Source organism: Aquarana catesbeiana, linkage group LG11 (assembly GCF_042186555.1).
Source record: "Aquarana catesbeiana isolate 2022-GZ linkage group LG11, ASM4218655v1, whole genome shotgun sequence".
Classification (NCBI taxonomy): domain Eukaryota; kingdom Metazoa; phylum Chordata; class Amphibia; order Anura; family Ranidae; genus Aquarana; species Aquarana catesbeiana.
The window spans coordinates 283006158-283029654 of NC_133334.1; the positions used below are offsets into that span (position 1 = coordinate 283006158).

A 23497-nucleotide genomic window follows, 5' to 3' on the forward strand; every position below is an offset into this window, starting at 1 on the left:
TCACCTTCTCCATGTTGCTGTAGCTCCACATCTGACTACTTAGAAAATGTAACAAACTGCCCTCTACCCCAATGCACCAATGTGAAGGAGCTCCTAATGAATAATAGTATCTAGATTTCATGCACGTTTATTGCATCGTGATCCTGCATTGGTGTGAAAAGGCCATTAACTAAACCTGCAAAGTTCCCATTTGACCGGAGGGTTCTCTAATGTTCATAGTAGACCAGCATGTGCTCCGAGATGTGATCCATAAATAACCATTATGAAATCAGTTCATATTTGTTGTATCAATAGGCAAACTGAGAAGCTCCTTGTTTTTAATTAAAGGGTGGTGGATTGCACATTGCATGGTTTTTAAGAGGTTTCATAACAAATCACTGCCTCTGGCTTCCCTGGTCATGTGTGTCCATTCTACGAGCTAGGAGGGGCTGGGAAGATGCCTTTAAAGACTAAGCAGAGGGGGGAAAAAAGACTCATTCTTTGTCCTAACCTCATCTGAAACAAACATATTCTTCGGTATAGTGGACGGTGTTAAAGAAGAAATTTAAGAGAGGTCAGGAAGAGGAAAAGGTGAATGAGCTCCATTCTGAGACCTCTTGAGGCTCAACCTGGGAGAGCTGGAAGAGAGACCTGCTACCAGCGGGAGAAGCCTGAGCATCTCTTCTACTGTAATCCTAATCAAGCAGAAGAACACCGGCCTGGTATGTCAGAAGCACAGCGGGAAACTGCTCTTCACACAAGAAATTGTTCAGAAGGCAGAACTATAAAAAACATTGGGATTCTAAGGTCATCAAAATGTACAAAGCGCATCAAAAGGACTACAAATAAAAAGCCTTGCCCGCTGTGAGTAAGACATCATTTGGACCCTGGCAGGAGAAAATACAACGCTGGATTAGATTTCAAGACATCTTCATCTTCATAAGAGGTAATCTAACCATCCCTGACATTGGCACATTCATACTATACCCCTTTGTGAGTCCTTAATTCTTTATTCTTGATCCATAAAACAAAGTGACACACCACAGGAAGAACAGCAATCAGGGCAGACGCGTTTCACAGAATGATTAAGCCCTGATTAAGCATATGATTCTGTGTGAAACGCATCTGCCTTCTGTTCTTCCTGTGGTGTGTCACTTTGTTTTGTTTAATAAAGAATTAAGGAATCATATCCAATATCTTGGTGTGCAGCCGTTCCTTCCTTTTGCAGTCTGTACGGAGGACGAGCCGTGGCTTACACCCTTGGGAGGAGTCCTTCAGCTCATTCATTGATTCACCTGGATCTACTCACCTGAGCGGTGTTCTCTGCTCCTTCCTATTGCCTTGCCAAGGTGGCATGATAATGGGAACTCTTGAGTTGCACTGATGAAGTACTCACTATCTCTATGGGGGTTACATGCTCTCCGGGTGCCTCATAGTTTGTCCCTGGTTTCCTCTCACCACTGGGGATGAGGGATGTGATTTTGGCAAAAATGTATTTCACCGCAAAATTTCTCCAAGGCAAAAACTCTCAAGGAGCTTCTTAGGCAGAATATACTTAGAAAACAGCGCTCCTTATTTCTTTATTTTGAGGATGTATTTAGGGTACTTATCTTTACCTTAGGGGCATTTTTACACAGTAATGAATCTGACATTCACCAAACATTTACTGCAGGTGAATCCTCCTGGTGTATGTGTTTTAAATGACACCACCAGTCAATGGTTTGGTGAGGTATCTAAATGTTCCTCTTTTTCATACATTTGATCATTTTTTCTTTACTGTTGTGAAAATTGTCAGGTTTACTTTTTTCTGTGAAAAAAAAAAAGCCTAAAATAATGAAGCTGATGATCGGTCATATCTTGGATATTTGAAAGGAGCTTCAGTAAACCTCAGAAGCCACATAAAACTCATTGCCCCCGGCCTAGCAGGAATGGAATATCCCTTCTCATTATGTTTCTAGTTGTTTATAAACTTATTTTTATGAACTAGTCATTATCCAGGATTTAGTTTTAACGAAACTTTAAAACAATCATTAAATGTATCAAATTGTATTCTATATACTTTGAAAATAAAATATTTTGAAAGTAAAATTCATTGCCCCCTTGTAAACCACCAAGAACTACCCTAACTCAACCTTCACCATGGACCCCATTCAGATCACAAAGGTGCATTGAATCATTTCCCTTGGGATGAATAAAGTATTCGGATTCTGAATCTGAATTTCAAATCTTTTGGATTTTGTTAGAATTTCATGGGAAACGAAAAAACTCTCCATTTCTCTCATCCTGGTCCATCCAAAAACATGGTGGTCATTTGATTTGTTTCTGACGAAGCTGGTTGTAGGGGGTCTGTGTGACCAGGAAAGAGTCCTACAAATGGGATCGATCGATGTGTAGTATTGCATAGGAGTACTTTATAAATACTAATAGATAATGATGCTGTTACATGAATAAGGTATGTTTGCAGTACTAGAAGTCAGTCACAGTTGCCAAAATTTCACACGTGAACCTGTCTGAGGAGAAACACGTGAAATGTCTTTGCTGACTTGTTTTTACGAGGCTTCTTGGACATTCACATTTATTTGTGCATTGCACCCTAGTGAGCCGGTGATCTAATGGCAGTACTGGAACTGGCACCTCTAAAAACAAATCACCAATGAAAGTGCCATTATTTTATTTTATATATATTATAAATCCAATGGCACTTTACTAGCCATTCATTTGTGAACACCTGACCATGAACTCCATAAAAGAGTATTTATTATCAGGTTTGAGTTCCTCCACACCAAACTGGTCACACCATGTCTTTATGGAGCTGGCTTTGTACACAGCAGACTTGACTTGCAATTGGCATTCCAATTCATCCCAAAGGTGTTCAGTAGGGTTGGGATCAGGGCTCTGTGCAGGAAACCGGAGTTCATCCACCAATCACACCTATATGGTGTTATCCCCCTTTGTGGCTATAACAGCCTCCTCTCTTCTGATAAGTCTTTCCATGTGATTATGGAGTGGATCGGTCTGAATTTATGCCATTTGTGAGGTCAGGTACTGATGTTGGATGAGAAGACCTGGCTTACCATTGGCATTCTAATTTCATCCCAAAGGTGTTCAGTAGGGTTGGGGGTCAGGGCTCTGTGCAGGACACTTGAATTCTTCCACCCATCACACCTATATGGTGTTGTCCCTCTTTGTGGCTATAACAGCCTCCTCTCTTCTGAAAAGTCTTTCCATGTGATTTTAAAGGGTATTTGTTTGAATTTATGCCATTTGTGAGGTCAGGTACGGATGTTGGATGAGAAGACCTGGCTTACCATCAGCATTCCAATTCATCCCAAAGAAGATCAGTAGGGATGAGGTCAGGGCTCTGTAGAGGACACTCCAGTTCCTCCACATCAAACTGGTCACCCCATGTCTTTATGGAGCCGGCTTTGTGCACCTGAACTCAATAAATAGGAGGGGTGCCCACATACCTTTGGCTATATAATACATTTATACTGCATATTATATATAATATATAATGTATATATATATGAAATCAATGGGTGAGCTGCATGTAGTTCCTTGCATATGGGTGCATGCTTCAAGGGGGCTTCACTCTACCCCTAAAGTCCAAAATACAACAAGGGGGATGCTGCACACAAATTCAATATGCAACTTAGCTTTTTTACCACACCTTTTTTTTTTTGTTTTAGTTAAAATGGGCGCACATGTGTAACAAAGAATCACATTTATACTGAGATGAGATTAAACACATCATCATCATCCCCAGGAACCAATAGTACAGCAATAGTCCGTTCTCGTGTCTACTGAGTCCATGAGTATGTAAGGTGGAAAGTCTGATAGTCCACCAAACGTATTTGTTTCTGAAAAGAAAGAAGATATGACGGGGCGAGTGGGCGAGTGGGCGAGTGGCGCTACCTATATGTCAAATAGTGCCCTACCAAATCACTCTATAGTGGCTAAATATTAAAAGACACAGTGCTATTGTAGAATAAATTATAACAAAACAGTTACCATAAAGGTGATAGTATGATAGTTATCACACCTCACCTACCCCAGTAGGTGAGTACTAAAGCCCTCTAGGTGTGGGCACCAATCCTACACAGGAGAAGTTGTCACCAAAAATGTAATAGCGTACAAATTAGTGTAACATAAAAATAAAAATAAATCCTCTCCTTATATCAGTGCATAAAACATCCAAACATGAATGTCATGATAGTATAGTGATCCTCTCCTTATAACAGTGCATATAGTGTCCAAACCCAAAATACAGGATGTAAGTGAACCCAAAAACCAAATCCAACTGAAAATGCAAAGAATCGCACCAAAAAAACAAAAAAGTTATTAAAAAAAATTGCACCAAATTGTAATTATGGCACCATATCCAAAAACATGTGTGTATACATATAGTGTCCCAATCATAAAATCAAGGTGTATAAACCCAAGATGCAAAAAACAAAACAAAAAAAAAATGCAAAAAAAAAAATTGCACCAAAAAAACAGAAAAAATTGCAAAAATCGCGCCAAAATTAAAAATTGCACCAAGATGCAGTTTAACGCATCTTGGTGCAACGTATTTCTTTCTGAGTGCCGGTATCCTGTCCCCACCTCTTGTAGTTCTAGGAATCTCCTCTACAATGATAAATCTCGGGGCGGCTCCTGTTTCTGCCTAGCTCGTGTCGTCTCCTCCATGTATAACACCTTAAGCCATCGATGGAGAGAACTTCAAACAAAAACTCTTAGGAAAATGTGAAGATTCTCAGAACATTTGAATGTAGTTTGGAAGGTTTCATATGCTTTTAACATTTGGTTTTGGAATGAATGAACTTTACCAAATGAAAACCAAATCCTGTTCCTTCCAATTTTCCCGTCACTGCAATTGAAAACAAATATCAATTTGAGCCCAATACAAATAGAACACAAATTGGGGACTTTTAAAGGTGCCAGACAGAAACAATGTATGTACTACATAATACTTTAACCACTTGCTTACCGGACACTTAAACCCCCTTCCTGCTCAGACCAATTTTCAGCTTTCAGCGCTCTCACTTTTTGAATCACAATTGTACGGTCATGCTACACTGTACCAAATGAAATTTTTAGCATTTTTTTTTTCACACAAATAGAATTTTGGTGAATCTTTTGGTGGTATTTAATCACCACAGGTTTTTTTTTTTGCTAAAAAAACAAAAAAAGACCAAAAGTGTTGAAACCCCCCCCAAAAAATAGACTCATAGTTTGTTATAACATTTTTAAAACAGGTAATTTTTCTCCTTCACTGATGGGCACTGATAAGATGGCACTGATGGGGGGCACTAATGGGCACTAATGACACTAATGGGTGGCACTGAAGAGCACTGATAGATGGCACTGATAGGCACTGATCAGCCGAGTCTCACAGACTCTGTGATTACAAAGCGAGGCGCGCGCACCCCACTGGGGGCACGCAGGCAGCTCATGCACAGGAGGACGTCATATGATGGCCTCCCGGCAATTAAGGTGACGGTTACAGCGTGGGCGAGAGAAGGTTAAAATCCTTATCAAGTTTTATTAGGTACATTAAAAATACTTTGTTTTAAAAGAAGATTTGAATAGAAGTCATATGCGATCCAGGTACATAGTACAGCGAAGAAGCCAGCTGAAGAAGCCATCTTTTGTACCTGGATTGCATATGACTGCTATTCAAATCTTCTTTTAGAACAAAGTATTTTTAACGTACCTAAAAAAATTGATATGGATTTTAAAGTATGATGTAGTACATTGTTTCTGTCTGGCATGCGATCCAGGTACATAGTGCAGCAAATATTGCACAACATGTTTCACCAAAAGATGGCTTCTTCAGGAAACTTTTTTAATTACTGTACCAGATATTCACCCAGAGATGCCACCAGGTAAGTATATGTCAGTGCAGAAGCCACAAAACTACCATCATAGGGATATCAGTGTGTCATAGAAGAACAACAAAGTCTCTTAAAAAGTCTGAAGAAGCCATCTTTTGGTGAAACATGTTGAGCCATAATGTACTATGTACCTGGATCGCATCTGACTGCTATTCAAATCTTCTTTTTATAACAAAGTATTTTTAATGTACATAATAAAACTTGATATGGATTTTAAAGTATGATGTAGTACATTGTTTCTGTCTGGCAACTTAAAAGTCCCCAATTTGTGTTCTATTTGTATTCTTTAACTTTTGGGATGCGGTGCCTTGCTCCCCAGACCTCTGGCTGACCAAATGTTTTTTACTAATGTTGACCCCGCTAATGATTAGAAAAGTGAACAGACTTTCTTAGAACATTCTTTTCTTTCCCAATGTGTTTATTGAGTGTATTTCAAAAGAGATACAAAAAAATCCTATCAAAGTTCAGATATCTCAGTACAAAACATGTCAATACAGTTAAGTTTAAGAAAAGTGTTAGAAATAAGACATAACATTCTATACAGTTTAATGCCTTGGCCTCCAGGGTATTCAGAGGTTTGCAGTGACCCATCACAAACCTTATTCGGAGGGGCCACCCCTCTGCCCCATACAAATGGGAACAATTTCAGTTTGGAGGGATACTAAGTGCCATATAGTTCTCGAAGAGACTTGTATGGGGGGGGGGGGGGGGGGTAATTCATCCCACGATCTTAGCCAATCATCCACCTTGTGCTCCTTATAAAGTTTACCTGCAGCAGGAGGGATAACCATAGAGAGAGTAAAGGAAGAGAGTATATAGAACTCGTATGACCCGTCTGATCCAGGAGCTCACCGCCTGCTTTCCGTCATATCTCCCCCTGTAAGGTATTTGATCCAAGGATGGTGTTCTCCGGGATTTGGTGATGGAGATATTTTCTGCCACATATATTAGGTTGATTTACCTCCTCCGATCTCTCGGGGGTCTCCTCCACCTGGCCACACAGAAGTGGGGATTGTCTAAGATTTATTTGGGTGAGAGAGTATATAAGATTCTAGGGATGTATCCAAAATTATCTCACCTTAACGCACTGCCACCAGGTATAAAAAAGCTGTCAGAACATTATTTTCCTGGAAATTTTCTTTCACAACTCTACCCACCTATGACCAGCTTTACAGGGGGGCACAATGACACCTATATGACTAAAGAGGATTGACAGCCCTGGAAGGGGAACTCCACTTCTGTCTGAGGGTGAGGAACATATTCTTGTAATAATACAAATGAGACAGGGAATGAGCCCCTCTGGCATAGGCGTGCGCAAGGGGTGTGCCAGGTGTGCCCGGGCACACCCTAATCCGGGAGTTGGCAACCCATCAATCGTGGGCAGGTGACAGGTAAGCCGCGATCCTTACTTGCCGACCCCCATAACCTGGACAGGATAGGCGACGGGGGTGGAAATTGGTGGAACCGATCTGTATTTTCTTCTGCAGCAGCTAAAAGTAGGCTTCTCCTCCTCTTCCTCTCACCGACATTCAGCTGCCACAGGAGGAAAATACAGGGGATTGGTACCAATGTATGCCACCCCTCTTGTCCCAGTTACTCTTCTTTCTGCTGCCCAGGTCCCCCTGGTCCACCCCCCCCCCCCATTGTTTTAAGAATGATAAGCGGGGGAAGAGGCCGATTAATATGTCACAAATGCATATGTGTTGGAGCTTTGAGGTGCACACCCTTATGCAATAGGCTGCGCACACCTATGCCCTCTAGTGTATTTAGGATGCATGCTAAGGACCTCTTAGGGTCAGCAGGTACCATCCAATCACTAAGGCACCAATTTCTTCTAAATGCCTGCACTGGGGTGACCAGAAATCCTAGGGTGTCAGGATATGAGCCTGCACTGGGGTGACCAGAAATCCTGGGGTGTCAGGATATGAGCCTGCACTGGGGTGACCTGAAATCCTGGGGTGTCAGGATATGAGCCTGCACTGGGGTGACCAGAAATCCTGGGGTGTCAGGATAGGAGCCTGCACTGGGGTGACCTGAAATCCTGGGGTGTCAGGATATGAGCCTGCACTGGGGTGACCAGAAATCCTGGGGTGTCAGGATATGAGCCTGCACTGGGGTGACCAGAAATCCTGGGGTGTCAGGATATGAGCCTGCACTGGGGTGACCAGAAATCCTGGGGTGTCAGGATATGAGCCTGCACTGGGGTGACCTGAAATCCTGGGGTGTCAGGATATGAGCCTGCACTGGGGTGACCTGAAATCCTGGGGTGTCAGGATAGGAGCCTGCACTGGGGTGACCTGAAATCCTGGGGTGTCAGGATAGGAGCCTGCACTGGGGTGACCTGAAATCCTGGGGTGTCAGGATATGAGCCTGCACTGGGGTGACCAGAAATCCTGGGGTGTCAGGATAGGAGCCTGCACTGGGGTGACCAGAAATCCTGGGGTGTCAGGATATGAGCCTGCACTGGGGTGACCTGAAATCCTGGGGTGTCAGGATATGAGCCTGCACTGGAGTGACCTGAAATCCTGGGGTGTCAGGATATGAGCCTGCACTGGGGTGACCAGAAATCCTGGGGTGTCAGGATATGAGCCTGCACCTGGGGTGACCTGAAATCCTGGGGTGTCAGGATAGGAGCCTGCACTGGGGTGACCTGAAATCCTGGGGTGTCAGGATATGAGCCTGCACTGGGGTGACCTGAAATCCTGGGGTGTCAGGATAGGAGCCTGCACTGGGGTGACCAGAAATCCTGGGGTGTCAGGATAGGAGCCTGCACTGGGGTGACCAGAAATCCTGGGGTGTCAGGATATGAGCCTGCACTGGGGTGACCAGAAATCCTGGGGTGTCAGGATAGGAGCCTGCACTGGGGTGACCAGAAATCCTGGGGTGTCAGGATAGGAGTCTGCACTGGGGTGACCTGAAATCTTGGGGTGTCAGGATAGGAGTCTGAATGAATGGACCTTTGTCATTAGTGTAGAAATGTTGATGTATGAGAGGGAAGCTGCTACAGATAACAATCTCCTGTGTATGGCAGCAACAGATACCCAACTCTGGAGGGAGAGTTTGATTGGACGGATTTAAACTTTTCCAATCACTATAAATCACCTTGAGACAAAGGGGGTTCATTTACTAAAGGCCAATAGACTCTGCAAGAGCAGTTGCACCAGAGATGAGTAAATTATTATTATTACTGAGGATTTATAAAGCGCTAATAGTTAGCGCTGCGCTTAACAAACTATTAAATGAGGGGAAGCTCTGCCGACTTCCATCATCTAATCATGTGCAAGAAAAAATGCAGTTTTTTTTTTTTTTGCAAATATAATTTTTATTGATGTTTTATAAAAGAGAGAAGGGGCAAAGCCCCGAACATACCAGAGCGGTATATAACAGTTCAAGGGGGTCGCAGCCTCCCGACAGTATAGCATTACATAAGATAACATATATATAGAAGGACTTAGGAGATCCAATCCGTTAACATGTGATTGCTACTAAAAGGTATATTTTCCTGTAAAGACATGTAGAAGTCTTCTAAGTAGGTTTTCTAGCTGAATTCCAAGTCTTTCTTAGATATTTATTTATTTTAATCAAAAGGTAGCTACCCAAAAGGAAGGCAGAAAAGTAGAGAAGTTAGTAGTAGATAAGAAAGAGGGAAAAAATAGATAGGAGTGAGAGGGTAGAGAAGGGGAGGTGTGGAAGGAAATAGGGGAAAGTATTGAGGGATATTGGGGGATGGGGTGGGGGTGGGGGGGGGGAGTATCGGCGGAAACCCATATTTAAATAGATATTTTATGTCGGAAATGTTATGTGATTCTTTAATGGTCTGGATTACCGAAAAGTGCTTTCCCTTCCTCAGAATATTTAAACATATTCCACAATGTCCAGGTTTTTGTATAACGTGCTTGTCTGTCTTGAGCTGTCAATATGAGGTCTTCCATCTTGTTAATATCTTCTACTTTCTGTAGCCACATTGAGGTGGTCGGTGGGGTTTGCTGTTTCCAGAGCATGGGGATGCAGGCTTTGGCTGCATTTATTAAGTGACGTAGAATGGACTTTTTATATGTTTTAAGTGGTATGGAGGATATATGGAGTAGGAAAAATGCTGGGTCATTTGGAATCTGAAAGTCCGTGAACTTTTGGGAGATAGAACGGACCTTGGACCAGAAATCTGTCAATTTAGAACAGGACCAGAACATGTGAAGTATCGTTCCCACCTCTTTGCGACACCTCCAGCAAATATTTGACGTATTGGGAAACATCAAGTGCAGGCGACTGGGTGTTAAATACCACCTAGTCAGGATCTTATAGTTTGATTCCTGCAGTTTAGTACATATTAAGGATTTAAGGGAGAGAGCAATCATGTTCTGCTTCTGTACTGTCGTAAAAGATCGTTGAAGGTCAGTTTCCCATTTAGTAATGCATGGCAAGTTAGGCAGTTGTGGGGGTGTGTTTAATAAGGTATACATCTTAGATAGGACCTGTGGTAATGGTTCTGTGTCTACGCAAATTTCTTCAAACGTAGTCAAAGGTCTAGAATAAGATTTAGGGTTTGGAATGGTCTGAAGAAAATGGTGTATTTGTACCGCACTCCAAAAAGGCAGATTAAACGGACCCGTCGAGTCTACTAATTCTGAAATGGAGGGCCATTTCTCTTGGATCACAAAATGTGAAGCACTAGTACAATTAGAGCTCTTTAATGATTGGAATTGTCCAGGTGTGAGTCCCGAGGGAAATTTGGGGTTCCCCAGAATCGGGGTCAGGGGAGATTCTTTAGTCGTTAAAGAAGCCTGTAACGTGGCATGTAGTCCTTGCTTAATAGTGTTGCCTATAAAAAAAAAAATGCAGTTTTTTAAAAAATTTTCCCTGCATGTGATTGGGTATTCTTTCCAAAGTGAAGCTTCACCTCATTTACTAAGCTCTGGAGCCACTGTCTATTTGCCTTTAGTAAAGTCGCTGAATGTCTCTGTGTGAACGTCACTCCTGCACCCTCCAGCCTTCAATGAAACAAGCTGTCCGCTGCTTAGTCCTAAGAACGATCCAATCATATTGGCATCTTGTCTGCCTGTCTGTTTTCACCTTCCTTAGGTCTCAAGCAAACAGAAGGAGCAGAATCCCGGAACACTTACCTCTCCAGCTGCCTCACCTCCGAGGAAATGTCCTCTGAAGTGTCCTGCAAAACTGACCCTTCCGGGAGTGTCGACCTCCTGGGCCTCCTGCTGCTCTCACTGGTTCCCCCTGCTGACCTCTGTACAGTACAACACATAGTGGTGACATAGAGGTCAGCGGGAGGAACCAATGAGAGCAGCAGAGGGCCCTGGAGGTCGACACTCCTGGAAGGGTCAGTTTTCCAGTGAACGGTGTGTGACAATTTCTAAGCAATGAGCTGGAGAGGTAATTATTCCGTCTTTACAGGCAGCTGCTTGTGACTTCTTATGTGACAGAACGACCGTAAAGTGATTGTAAATGATCTCCTCGTAAAACAACCCATTCAGTGTAAAATAGAAATGAAGGAGGGCAGCTGCCCCTCCTGCCTCCCCCTTGTCCTGGTCCTGCCTGGAAAACACAGCTGGCTCCCAATGGCAACAGAGAGGAAGATGGCAGTGCTGGCCCAGGTGTGCAGCGGAAGATCAATACTGATCGGCACTGGATTCCCTGGTTGTGGTTTTGAGTCAATTTAAAAGAGTAATGCCGCGTACACACGGACGGTTTTGCCATCGGAATAAACTCCGAAGGTTTCTCCGATGGAATTACGCTCAAGCGGTCTTGCATACACGCGGTCAAACCAAAGTCCGACCGTCCAGAACGCGGTGACGTACAACACGTACGACGGGACAAGAAAAGGGAAGTTCAATAGCCAGTAGCCAATAACTTCTGTCTCGTACTTGCTTCAGAGCATGCGTCGTTTTTGGTCCGTCGAAACAGCATACAGACGTCGGAAATATTTAGAACATGTTCCATTTCTAGGTCCGTCAGAATTTTCGAAAGAAAAAAGTCTGATGAGGCCCACACACGATCGGAATAGACGATGAAAAGCTTCCGTCGGCCTTTTTCTGTCGGACATTCCGCTCGTGTGTACGCGGCTCAAGAGGTTAAAAAAAAAAAACAGTAAAAAGAGGGCGAAGTTCCTCTTCACCGCGAACCTCCAATCCCCAACAATAATTCACTTTTCTGCATCTTCACCTCGTTCTGCATAAAGAAGCCGAATCCCAGCTTCCTGATCAATAATTGGAGTCATGTAACTTCCAGTCACAGGACTAGGAGCGGGAAGAGGAAATGTAATGTGTTTTCTATGGATTTTCTCTATCTGTGGACTTTTCTTAGGACAAAACATATTTTTGACTTCATTTCATTTTATTTCGTTTTTATTCCAGTTAATTCATTTCAGACGTATTATAATTTACCAATCGCAGCCGGAATGCATTGGGTTTATTCTGGTTGTGTTTTTAGTATTAGGGGAGATTCGCTATGCTGTGAAGAGCTTGTGCTGTGACTTGTCCAGCAGGATATCAGATTATACACACAGCTAAATGAGAAGAAGATATTCCCTCCATAGGAGACACCAACAATCAAAGTGCATGAAGCCAATGCTGGGCTTTCTCATTAGAATACCGACCAACCATACTTCTCAGAGTAATACATCCTGTAATAAATGTATCCAAGTCCCGATCGACCCAGAGCCCATTTTCTGCTACAGAGCGGCCGTTCTGTGCAGAATCACAAATATACACTTGTGCTCATAAGTTTACATACCCCGGCATAATTTAAGATTTCTTGGCCATTTTTCAGAGAATATAAAGGATAACACAAAACTTTTCTGTCACTCATGGTTAGTGTTTGGCTGAAGCCATTTATTATCAATCAGCTGTGTTTTCTCTTTTTAAAATCATAATGACAACAGAAACTACCCAAATGACCCTGATCAAAAGTTTACATACCCCGGTGATTTGGGACTGATAGCATGCACACAAGGTGACACAAAGGGGTTTGAATGTCTATTAAAGGGAACCATCCTCACCTGTGATCTGTTTGTTTGTAATTAGTGTGTGTGTATAAAAGGTCAATGAGTTTCTGGACTCCTGACAGACCCTTGCATCTGTCATCCAGTGCTGCACTGACATTTCTGGATTCTGAGTCATGGGGAAAGCAAAAGAATTGTCAAAAAGATCTGCGGGAAAAGATAGTTGAACTGTATAAAACAGGAAAGGGATATAAAAAGATATCCAAGGAATTGAGAATGCCAATCAGCAGTGTTCGAACTCTAATCAAGAAGTGGAAAATGAGGGGTTCTGGTGAAACCAAACCACGGTCAGGTAGACCAACTAAAATTTCAGCCACAACTGCCAGGAAAATTGTTCCTTCTCCCAGTTCCTTTGAATATGATGGTGACATCATAGATGCTCTAGAATCCTTAGCTGAGGAAGATGGCTCATTGATCCTCTTCACACAGCACCTTGCTACCTCTCCCCCTATAGTGCATTCATCTTTTAGGCCAAAATCAATTTTTTATCCTGCTCAATCAAAAGGCCCTTATCTTGAGAGTTTTATTTGAGTGATTTACACTGATTTTCTCAAGCTTTGTCAGTCATCCTCCACAGTGTCATCCAGTCAATATAATCTCTCTGCCTTAGAGACTAAAGCTTTAGACTCTCTGACATACACGGCAGATATTATCATAAAATCTGCCAATAAAGGTGGAGGGATACTCTTGCAGAGTAGACTTGACTATATCATAGAAGCTCAGAGACTTCTCTTCAATAGGGCCACATATGAGAAACTTAAAAAAGGACCCCACGTCGGACTTTGCCCATGAGGTTGACATTTTGGTGAAATCAGCTTTTGACAAAAGGAATCATCAACAAAATAGAAGCTTCTTTCTTCCATAAAGACTTTTACCAGGTCCCATATTTCTACCACCTGCCAAAAATCCATAAAAATTTGACATCTCCTCCGGGCAGACCAATTGTGGCAGCTATGGAGAGTGCGACTACCGGTTTCAGCCAATATATCGACCAATATCTGCAACCTCTGGTTCATCAAATTCAATCCTACATTAGAGATGATTCACATCTTTTGGAACTCCTCTCACCATATAGATGGGAATCCTCCTACATATGGTTATGTTTAGATGTCAACTCCCTCTATATGTCCATTCCCCACCAATTTGGTCTACTAGCACTCAAATCTTTCCTTGCGCACTTATTAATCGCAGACAAGCTGCTTTCATTCTGGAAGCCACAAATTTTTGTCTTACCCATAACTATTTTTGTTTTGATGGCGATTTTTACCCTCAGGTGCAGGGAACCGCCATGGGAGCAAACTTTGCTCCATCATATGCCAACTAATCCATGGGTTATTGGGAAAACAACTATATTTGGCAACATAATACATTTTCTGCTAATATCGTTTTTTTTGGACAATATATATTGATGATATAATTGTCATCTGGGATGTTCCCTCTGAACTTATTACTTATTTTGTGGATCACTGCAATTGCAACCCCTAAGGTCTATCATTTACCCACGTTTTTGACCCCATTAATGTTGCTTTTTTGGATCTAGAACTAAGCCATGCAGGTGACACTATTATTGCAAAAATCTATACTAAACCGACTGCTGGTAATTCCCTCCTGCATCACAAAAGTTGTCACTATCCGAAATGGATACAAAACATACTGAAGGGACAGTTCTGCCAATTGCAACAGAATTGCACTTTGGTTACAGATTAGGCCTTACAAAGTATCCCCCTCAAAAAGAAATTTATGGACAAACAATATCCAGAAGATCTGGTAAATAAAGCATGTGACCTCTACTCCAAGGGAAAGCCTGCCAAAATAGACAACAGACAGGCCACTCAACCAGATTTATTACAACTTTCCACTTTCAAAACAAAAAATGGAAAAAATACTTACCAAACATTGGAATATTTTGCAACAGGACCCCCCATCTCAAAACCGTTCTCCCACCGCTACCCAAAGTCACTTATCGAAAAGCACCCAACCTTAAGAATAAAATTGCCCCCAGTAAACTAAAAACCATCCACACCAGTCCTAGCCCTATCACTCTCATACCCTTTGTGGGCATGTACCAGTGTAAAAAAGCTTGATGCAAAACCTGTGTTTTTGTCCAACAAGGCAAAAAATCTTTCTGCTCAAAAGAAAAAACTATCAGCTTGACCATTTCTACATCTGAATTTGTGGTCTATGGTCTGACATGCCCCTGTGGACTCATCTATGTTGGCCGCACAATCTGCCCTCTCAGGCAATGGTTTGGCCAACATATAAGACTCATTGAAGGGGGTAAAGACATGCACAGTGTGCCACGGCATTTTGCCGTGTTCCACAATAAATCAACCATTGGCCTAACAGTGTGGGTAACTGAACAAATCTCAAAATCCTTGACAGCAGCTGAACGTTTAAAAAAAACTATGCATCAGAGAGACCCTCTGGATATACAGTCAGGTCCATTAATATTGGGACATCGACACAATTCTAATCTTTTTGGCTCTATACATCATCACAATGGATTTGAAATGAAACAAGCTTTAATTTGAGGATATTTACATCGAAATCAGGTGAACGGTGTAGGAATTACAACAGTTTGTATATGTGCCTCCCACTTTTTAAGGGACCAAAAGTAATGGGACAATTGACTGCTCAGCTGTTCCATGGCCAGGTGTGTGTTATTCCCTCATTATCCCATTTACAAGGAGCAGATAAAAGGTCCAGAGTTAATTTCAAGTGTGCTATTTGCATTTGGAATCTGTTGCTGTCAACTCTCAATATGAGATCCAAAGAGCTGTCACTATCAGTGAAGCAAGCCATCATTAGACTGAAAAAACAAAACAAACCCATCAGAGAGATAGCAAAAACATTAGGTGTGGCCAAATCAACTGTTTGGAACATCCTTAAAAAGAAGGAACGCACCGGTGAGCTCAGAAACACCAAAAGACCCAGAAGACCGTGGAAAACAACTGTGGTGGATGACCGAAGAATTCTTTCCTTGGTGAAGAAAACACCCTTCACAACAGTTGGCCAGATGAAGAACACTCTCCAGGAGGTCGGTGTATGTGTGTCAAAGTCAACAATCAAGAGAAGACTTCACCAGAGTGAATACAGAGGGTTCACCACAAGATGTAAACCATTGGTGAGCCTCAAAAACAGGAAGGCCAGATTAGAGTTTGCCAAACAACATCTTAAAAAGCCTTCACACTTCTGGAACAACATCCTATGGACAGATGAGACCAAGATCAACTTGTACCAGAGTGATGGGAAGAGAAGAGTATGGAGAAGGAAAGGAACTGCTCATGATCCAAAGCATACCACCTCATCAGTGAAGCATGGTGGTGGTAGTGTCATGGCGTGGGCATGTATGGCTGCCAATGGAACTGGTTCTCTTGTATTTATTGATGATGTGACTGCTGACAAAAGCAGCAGGATGAATTCTGAAGTGTTTCGGACAATATTATCTGCTCATATTCAGCAAAATGCTTCAGAACTCATTGGACGGCACTTCACAGTGCAGATGGACAATGACCCGAAGCATACTGCGAAAGCAACCAAAGAGTTTTTAAGGGAAAGAAGTGGAATGTTATGTAAAGGCCAAGTCAATCACCTGACCTGAATCCGATTGAGCATGCATTTCACTTGCTGAAGACAAAACTGAAGGGAAAATGCCCCAAGAACAAGCAGGAACTGAAGACAGTTGCAGTAGAGGCCTGGCAGAGCATCACCAGGGATGAAACCAGCATCTGGTGATGTCTATGCGTTCCAGACTTCAGGCTGTAATTGTCTGCAAAGGATTTGCAACCAAGTATTAAAAAGTGAAAGTTTGATGGATGATTATTAATCTGTCCCATTACTTTTGGTCCCTTAAAAAGTGGGAGGCACATATACAAACTGTTGTAATTCCTACACCGTTCACCTGATTTGGATGTAAATACCCTCAGATTAAAGCTGAAAGTCTGCAGTTGAAGCACATCTTGTTCATTTCGTTTCAAATCCATTGTGGTGGTGTATAGAGCCAAAAATATTAGAATTGTGTCCATGTCCCAATATTTATGGACCTGAGTGTAGCTGCATGGCAGCACACCACAATGCACATGCCATGTTTTGTAGTGTGCTGCTTTAAAAAAAAAAAAAAAAGTCCATTCCCATTGTCACTATGAATGGGCTAAAAGGACCTGGATAAATGGGAAGAGGATCTTTTATAGATTCCATTTAATAAAATGTTTGCTTAGTATGAGATGCCAATCCCAATTCCACCCATGACCACAAGAGGGAGCTCTGAGAGACCCGTAGATGAAAATAGTGAGCAAGAAATAGAAGAGGAACCAATAATAGAATTATGACTCCGATGTTCTCACTTTGGTTTCCTATTGAAAGTAATGCCGATAAAGAGATCTGTCATTCAGAATCAATAAATATTGCTGAAAAACAGTATCAAGTATCAGAAATACTTCCAATATAAATGTTACAATGTATCCCAATTATCCAAACGCTATTTAAGTTAAAGCCCAACTCCAATCAAAACATTTATTTTAGTTTTGGATGGGGGAGGATTTGAGCATCTATTATTTTTTTTACTGTCATCAGTAGATGTCACTGGTATCGCTGGTCATAGTATGAGATTTCACAAACAAAACTAAGTTATAAATATTTATATTTTCTTCAGCCAATCCAGTAGGAGGTTTAGGCCACTGGTGCATGCTGGGAAGATATAAATATTTGGGACAGGCCCTGTGCTCTCTCTCTATCTCTCTCTTCCACTGGGTGGAGATCTAGAGGACACCAATAGCCTAGTTTGGGGCCTAACGTGTGCTGAAGTGGTCCTGAAGCTGTCCTGTCTGGTATGGAGGAAGCTGTGCCAAGGAAGAGACCCGAGGGGGGCCCCATGCTGGAGAGAGCCAGGAAGAAGGCTTGTTCTCTCAGAAGGGCATGGTCACTCACTTGGAGGACACACTGACACTTGGGAATGTACTTACAGCATTGCCAGATCAGCTTAAAGGTCCTGACACTGTGAAGCTGGACATTGATCTGGAGAGTCTGTAAGAGATCTGCTACGGTCTCTGGGACCCCCAACCCCCCCCAACCTTCACCTCCTTAACCGTTCTGCAATTAAACTTTAACAAGACAAAAGTGACTGGCGTCCAATATCCTTCCTCTGTCCCCCATTTTAGCTATGGACTCAGCCCTGGGGTTAAATGCTAGCCCACCCCTGCCTATGGAGGTGCTATCTTGCCTTTGGGGTATCAGAGAGGTGCTACATGTATTTTTGTTTTTATCACCTGCTGGGGTACCTTTTTCGAAAGATAACCTGGAGCCAAGCTTTATTTCATTTAATTTATTTTGAAATTTCTGAATGTTAACAAGGAAAGGTATCCTATCTAATATCTGTTATTTTACCTCCACAGGTCACAATGCTCAACTTTACAGCCCTGCAGAGTGATGTCAATGAGAGTCTTCCCACCGCACTGGTGCCAAAACCCAATGAGACAACCATCATCCACATCGAAGTTCCTAAAGGGGTTTTCCTATTCTTGTGTATTCTCAGCTTGTTGGAGAACATCTTGGTCGTTGTGGCCATTGCAAAAAATCACAACCTTCACTCTCCTATGTACTACTTCATCTGCTGCCTGGCCGCTTCGGACATGCTTGTCAGCATTAGCAATCTCATAGAGACGGTCATCCTGATCCTACTAGGCCACGCCATCATAGTCTACAACGAACCAATGATCAAAATGATGGACAACATTGTGGACACCATGATCTTGTGCTCGCTGGTGACGTCGCTGTCATTTCTTGGAGCCATTGCTGTAGATCGTTATGTCACCATCTTCTATGCTTTGCGATATCACAACATCATTACCCAACGAAGAGTAGTCAACGCCATCGCTGGGATCTGGTTGGCCAGTACCGCCTGTAGCATTACATTCATCGTGTTTTCCAACAGCCACGTCGTCATCTTTTGTCTTATTGTGTTTTTCATCTTCATGTTGGTTTTGATGTTGGGCCTCTACATCCATATGTTTATCTTGGCAAGACGCCACTCACAGAGCATTTCCGCCCAGCAGAAGGGGGTAGGAAGACGACTCTCCCTGAATCAAGTGGCCGTCAAACTAAGGGGAGCCATCACCCTAACAATATTACTCGGCATCTTCTTCCTTTGCTGGGGACCGTTCTTCCTTCATCTTACCTTAATCATCTCCTGTCCAAAGCACCCGTTCTGCCTGGAGTACTTCAAGTATTTTAACATCAACTATGTCCTGATCATTTTTAACTCCATTATTGACCCCATAATCTATGCTTTTCGGAGTCAGGAGCTGAGGAAAACCTTGAGGGACATTGTGTTCTGCTCCCAATGATGGTACGAGGAGGTTAGGGGGAATAGAAGCTTAGAAGCGAAGATCTGAACTTCTTCAAAATTCTCCCTTTCCTCCAATAATGTGCGTATAGTATGAAACTAAATGATTTCATAATGACTTATGTAAAAAAAAAAAAGCAATAACTCCAAACCTGCAGATGTAAATGACAAAGATGCCAAGGAAGTGATAGAACTTTATGTAGTTTGACTTTTTGTCTGACTTTAACCCATAAAATTCAATGCTGTCCTGGAAAATGAAATCTGGTTGGCGTCTGTGGGGCAATAAAGACAATTCTTATGAAGGATTCTTGAATGCAAGGACTCTATGATTAGTGTAAAGTGATAATGTCATCGTGTGACACCCACTGCTTACGTGTAGAGGAGCCTCCTGTTCTTTAAGTAACCTGAAGCCTAGATAACTACAAGAACTCAGACATCATGGTGGCATCTGCTTACAGGAAAAAACGGTTGCAACCAAGGAAATCCTCCAGTATGCAATTCAGTATGGTACAATGGAAGTAAGGGCTTGACTAACTGCTATGGAGAACCTTTTTAGAAGCTTCCACCATATACAGTCAGGTCCATAAATATTGGGACATCGACACAATTCTAATTTTTTTGGCTCTATACACCACCACAATGGATTTGAAATGAAACAAACAAGATGTGCTTTAACTGCAGACTTTCAGCTTTAATTTGAGGGTATCTACATCCAAATCAGGTGAACGGTGTAGGAATTACAACAGTTTGTATATGTGCCTCCCACTTTTTAAGGGACCAAAAGTAATGGGACAGATTAACAATCATCCATCAACCTTTCACTTTTTAATACTTGGTTGCAAATCCTTTGTAGACAAGCAAAGAAAGTGTTTCCACCGCTCAGGCTGACACTGACCCAGGTGTAAGTAAAAGTTTCAGAGCAGAAGAGTTCCAGGTGCTGGCTGAATGCTAGACAAGGCAGGCTTGAATGGAGGAGAGGATTTGGATGCCACACACCAGATGTAGTCAAAAAACTTCACTTTATTGAAAAAATGGGATCATCAAAATAACAAGACTGTCATGCAGAAAGTACAGGTAAGCTGATGCGTTTCGCACTCAGGACTGAGTGCTTACTCATAGCTCATGAGTAAGCACTCAGTCCTGAGTGCGAAACGCGTCAGTTTACCTGTACTTTCTGCATGACAGTCTTGTTATTTTGATGATCCCATTTTTTCAATAAAGTGAAGTTTTTTGACTACATCCGGTGTGCGGCATCCAAATCCTCTCCTCCATTCAAGCCTGCAAATCCTTTGTAGTCAATTACAGCCTGAAGTCTGGAAGGCATAGACATCACCAGATGCTGGGTTTCATCCCTGGTGATGCTCTGCCAGGCCTCTTCTGCAACTGTCTTCAGTTCCTGCTTGTTCTTGGGGCATTTTACCTTCAGTTTTGTCTTCAGCAAGTGAAATGCATGCTCAATCGGATTCAAGTCAAGTGATTGACTTGGCCATTGCATAACATTCCACTTCTTTCCCTTAAAAAACTCTTTGGTTGCTTTCGCAGTATGCTTCGGGTCATTGTCCATCTGCACTGTGAAGGTCCGTCCAATGAGTTCTGAAGCATTTTGCTGAATATGAGCAGATAATATTGTCCGAAACACTTCAGAATTCATCCTGCTGCTTTTGTCAGCAGTCACATCATCAATAAATACAAGAGAACCAGTTCCATTGGCAGCCATACATGCCCACGCCATGACTCTACCACCACCATGCTTCACTGATGAGGTGGTTTGCTTTGGATCATGAGCAGTTCCTTTCCTTCTCCATACTCTTCTCTTCCCATCACTCTGGTACAAGTTGATCTTGGTCTCATCTGTCCATAGGATGTTGTTCCAGAACTGTGAAGGCTTTTTTAGATGTTGTTTGGCAAACTCTAATCTGGCCTTCCTGTTTTTGAGGCTCACCAATGGTTTACATCTTGTGGTGAACCCTCTGTATTCACTCTGGTGAAGTCTTCTCTTGATTGTTGACTTCACCAGGGAAAGAATTCTTCGGTCATCCACCACAGTTGTTTTCCATGGTCTTCCGGGTCTTTTGGTGTTGCTGAGCTCACCGGTGCGTTCTTTCTTTTTAAGGATGATCCAAACAGTTGATTTGGCCACACCTAATGTTTTTGCTATCTCTCTGATGGGTTTGTTTTGTTTTTTCAGCCTAATGATGGCTTGCTTCACTGATAGTGACAGCTCTTTGGATCTCACATTGAGAGTTGACAGCAACAGATTCCAAATGCAAATAGCACACTTGAAATTAACTCTGAACCTTTTATCTGCTTCTTGTAAATGGGATAATGAGGGAATAAAACACACCTGGCCATGGAACAGCTGAGCAGCCAATTGTCCCATTACTTTTGGTCCCTTAAAAAGTGGGAGGCACATATACAAACTGTTGTAATTCCTACACCGTTCACCTGATTTGGATGTAAATACCCTCAAATTAAAGCTGAAAGTCTGCAGTTAAAGCACATCTTGTTCGTTTCATTTCAAATCCATTGTGGTGGTGTATAGAGCCAAAAAGATTAGAATTGTGTCGATGTCCCAATATTTATGGACCTGACTGTAGAACAGGGGTGTTAAACTCACTTTCATCGTGGGCCACATCAGCATTATGGTTGCCCTCAAAGGGCCGGTTGTATTTGTAAGACTATATAATTGTATCTACTCTTTATCATAGTAAATAATTGTCTATGTTTTCAATTATTACTGGTTTTAGTAATAATGTTTGATACCAGCGGTGTGCGACCCTCCTGTTTAATAAGCATAGAATTGTATTATTCTCATAATTATAAGCAGATGTTCAGAGCACCCCTCCTAACATCAGACGTTAAGAGGTCCCCCCGCCATCAGAAGCCAAGAGCCCCCCACCCTCCCTTACATCATAGTGCACCGCCCTTACCTTGTGCTGCTGCCGGGAAGAAGCTGAGGGTGGAGCTGGGAAGCAAAAAGGGCAGGGTCTGGAGGAGGAACAGAGGAGGGCTGGAGTCAGCTGCCGGAAGCGGTGGAGACGAGCAGGCACTGTGGGTGCACAGAGAGGTGCAAGTTCTGTAGGAGGAGTTCTGTCCTCCTCTCTGCTACCAACTGGGAAGACAAGGTGGGGGCGGAGACAAAGGGGTTCCGCAGCTGTGGGAGAGGTGCGAGGGCCACATGAAATGGCCTGGTGGGCCTTGTGTTTGACACACGTGATATAGAGGCTTAGTAGGTGAAGGCCTAGATCCCCCTCTATGATCTAGGACTCCTTATTTGCAAGCACCATCCAAACTCTGGACCCGGCCTAAATCCCCTCCCGGCACCGAAGACATCGGTCACAGAAGGACATGGGAGACGACTGTAAGTAAAACCTCACAGAATAATTACTGAGATGACGCTTAGCTCAATGAACGCTTTCAAAGACCAATAATGGAGAGTATTTGGCGCAAATGTCTTAAAATTTTTCCACTTATCTCACCCTGCTCTCCCCTAGCGAATGTGCTCTTTAATTCCTCCATCCCAGGTAGTCTGTCCCTGGGTAGAGTACTCCCGTGGGTGGAGGCCTCGTTGTTCCAGCTACTGAACTTGGTACATCCAATCTCCCGTAGGTTACACAGTTTCGATATTTTACGTGAGAAATTTGGTATCCCAACACGCCTTTTCCATTTTTACCTACAGACTAGACATTTTTTCCATTCTCAGTCTCCGCTCCTGACCCTAAATAAACCCACCCCCTTTGAATATCTATGTGCACAAGGTCCCCAACAATTACATCTAATATCCTCTATACACCATATCCTCCATGAGTCAACACCTCTTACTGAGAACACTCATCGATACATGAGTAGATGGTCTCACTTAATAGGCAGACCTATTAGTTCCCAAATGTGGGATAGAATCTGGTCTTCCACTTTCAAGTCCTCAAGATGTGTCGTACATAGGGAAACGTCCATTAAGATACTCATGTTTTGGTACAAAACTCCCAAAGTTATTCACAAATTCGATCCTTCATCTTCGGCAAATTGCTGGCGCTGTGGATCTGAAATTGGATCTTTATTCCATATCTTTTGGCAATGTTCCATGATACAGCCTTGTCGGCAGCAGCGGGTCGGCTGCCGACATCGCTGGACTCTGGGACAGGTAAGTGGCCATGTATTAAAAGTCAGCAGCTGCAGTATTTGTAGCTGCTGGCTTTTAATATTTTTTTTTTTAGGTTGATGTAGGTGGACCCCCGCTTTAATGGCTGAGATTCGGGGGATGGAGCATTT

General features: G+C 42.7%; 1 protein-coding gene across 1 annotated transcript; it reads left to right on the forward strand.

Moving 5' to 3' along the window:
- The first annotated feature begins 476 nt into the window (after positions 1 to 476).
- MC1R (melanocortin 1 receptor) lies at positions 477 to 19872 on the forward strand. Its single transcript, XM_073605968.1, has 2 exons — positions 477 to 925; positions 18279 to 19872. Exon 2 carries the CDS (start codon positions 18285 to 18287, stop codon positions 19227 to 19229), a length of 945 nt encoding a protein of 314 aa, XP_073462069.1. The 5' UTR covers positions 477 to 925; positions 18279 to 18284; the 3' UTR covers positions 19230 to 19872.
- Positions 19873 to 23497: the final 3625 nt, after the last annotated feature.

Coding starts and splice junctions, on each gene's coding strand:
- MC1R (XM_073605968.1), top strand. CDS start 18,285: ATGCTCAACTTTACAGCCCTGCAGAGTGATGTCAATGAGAGTCTTCCC.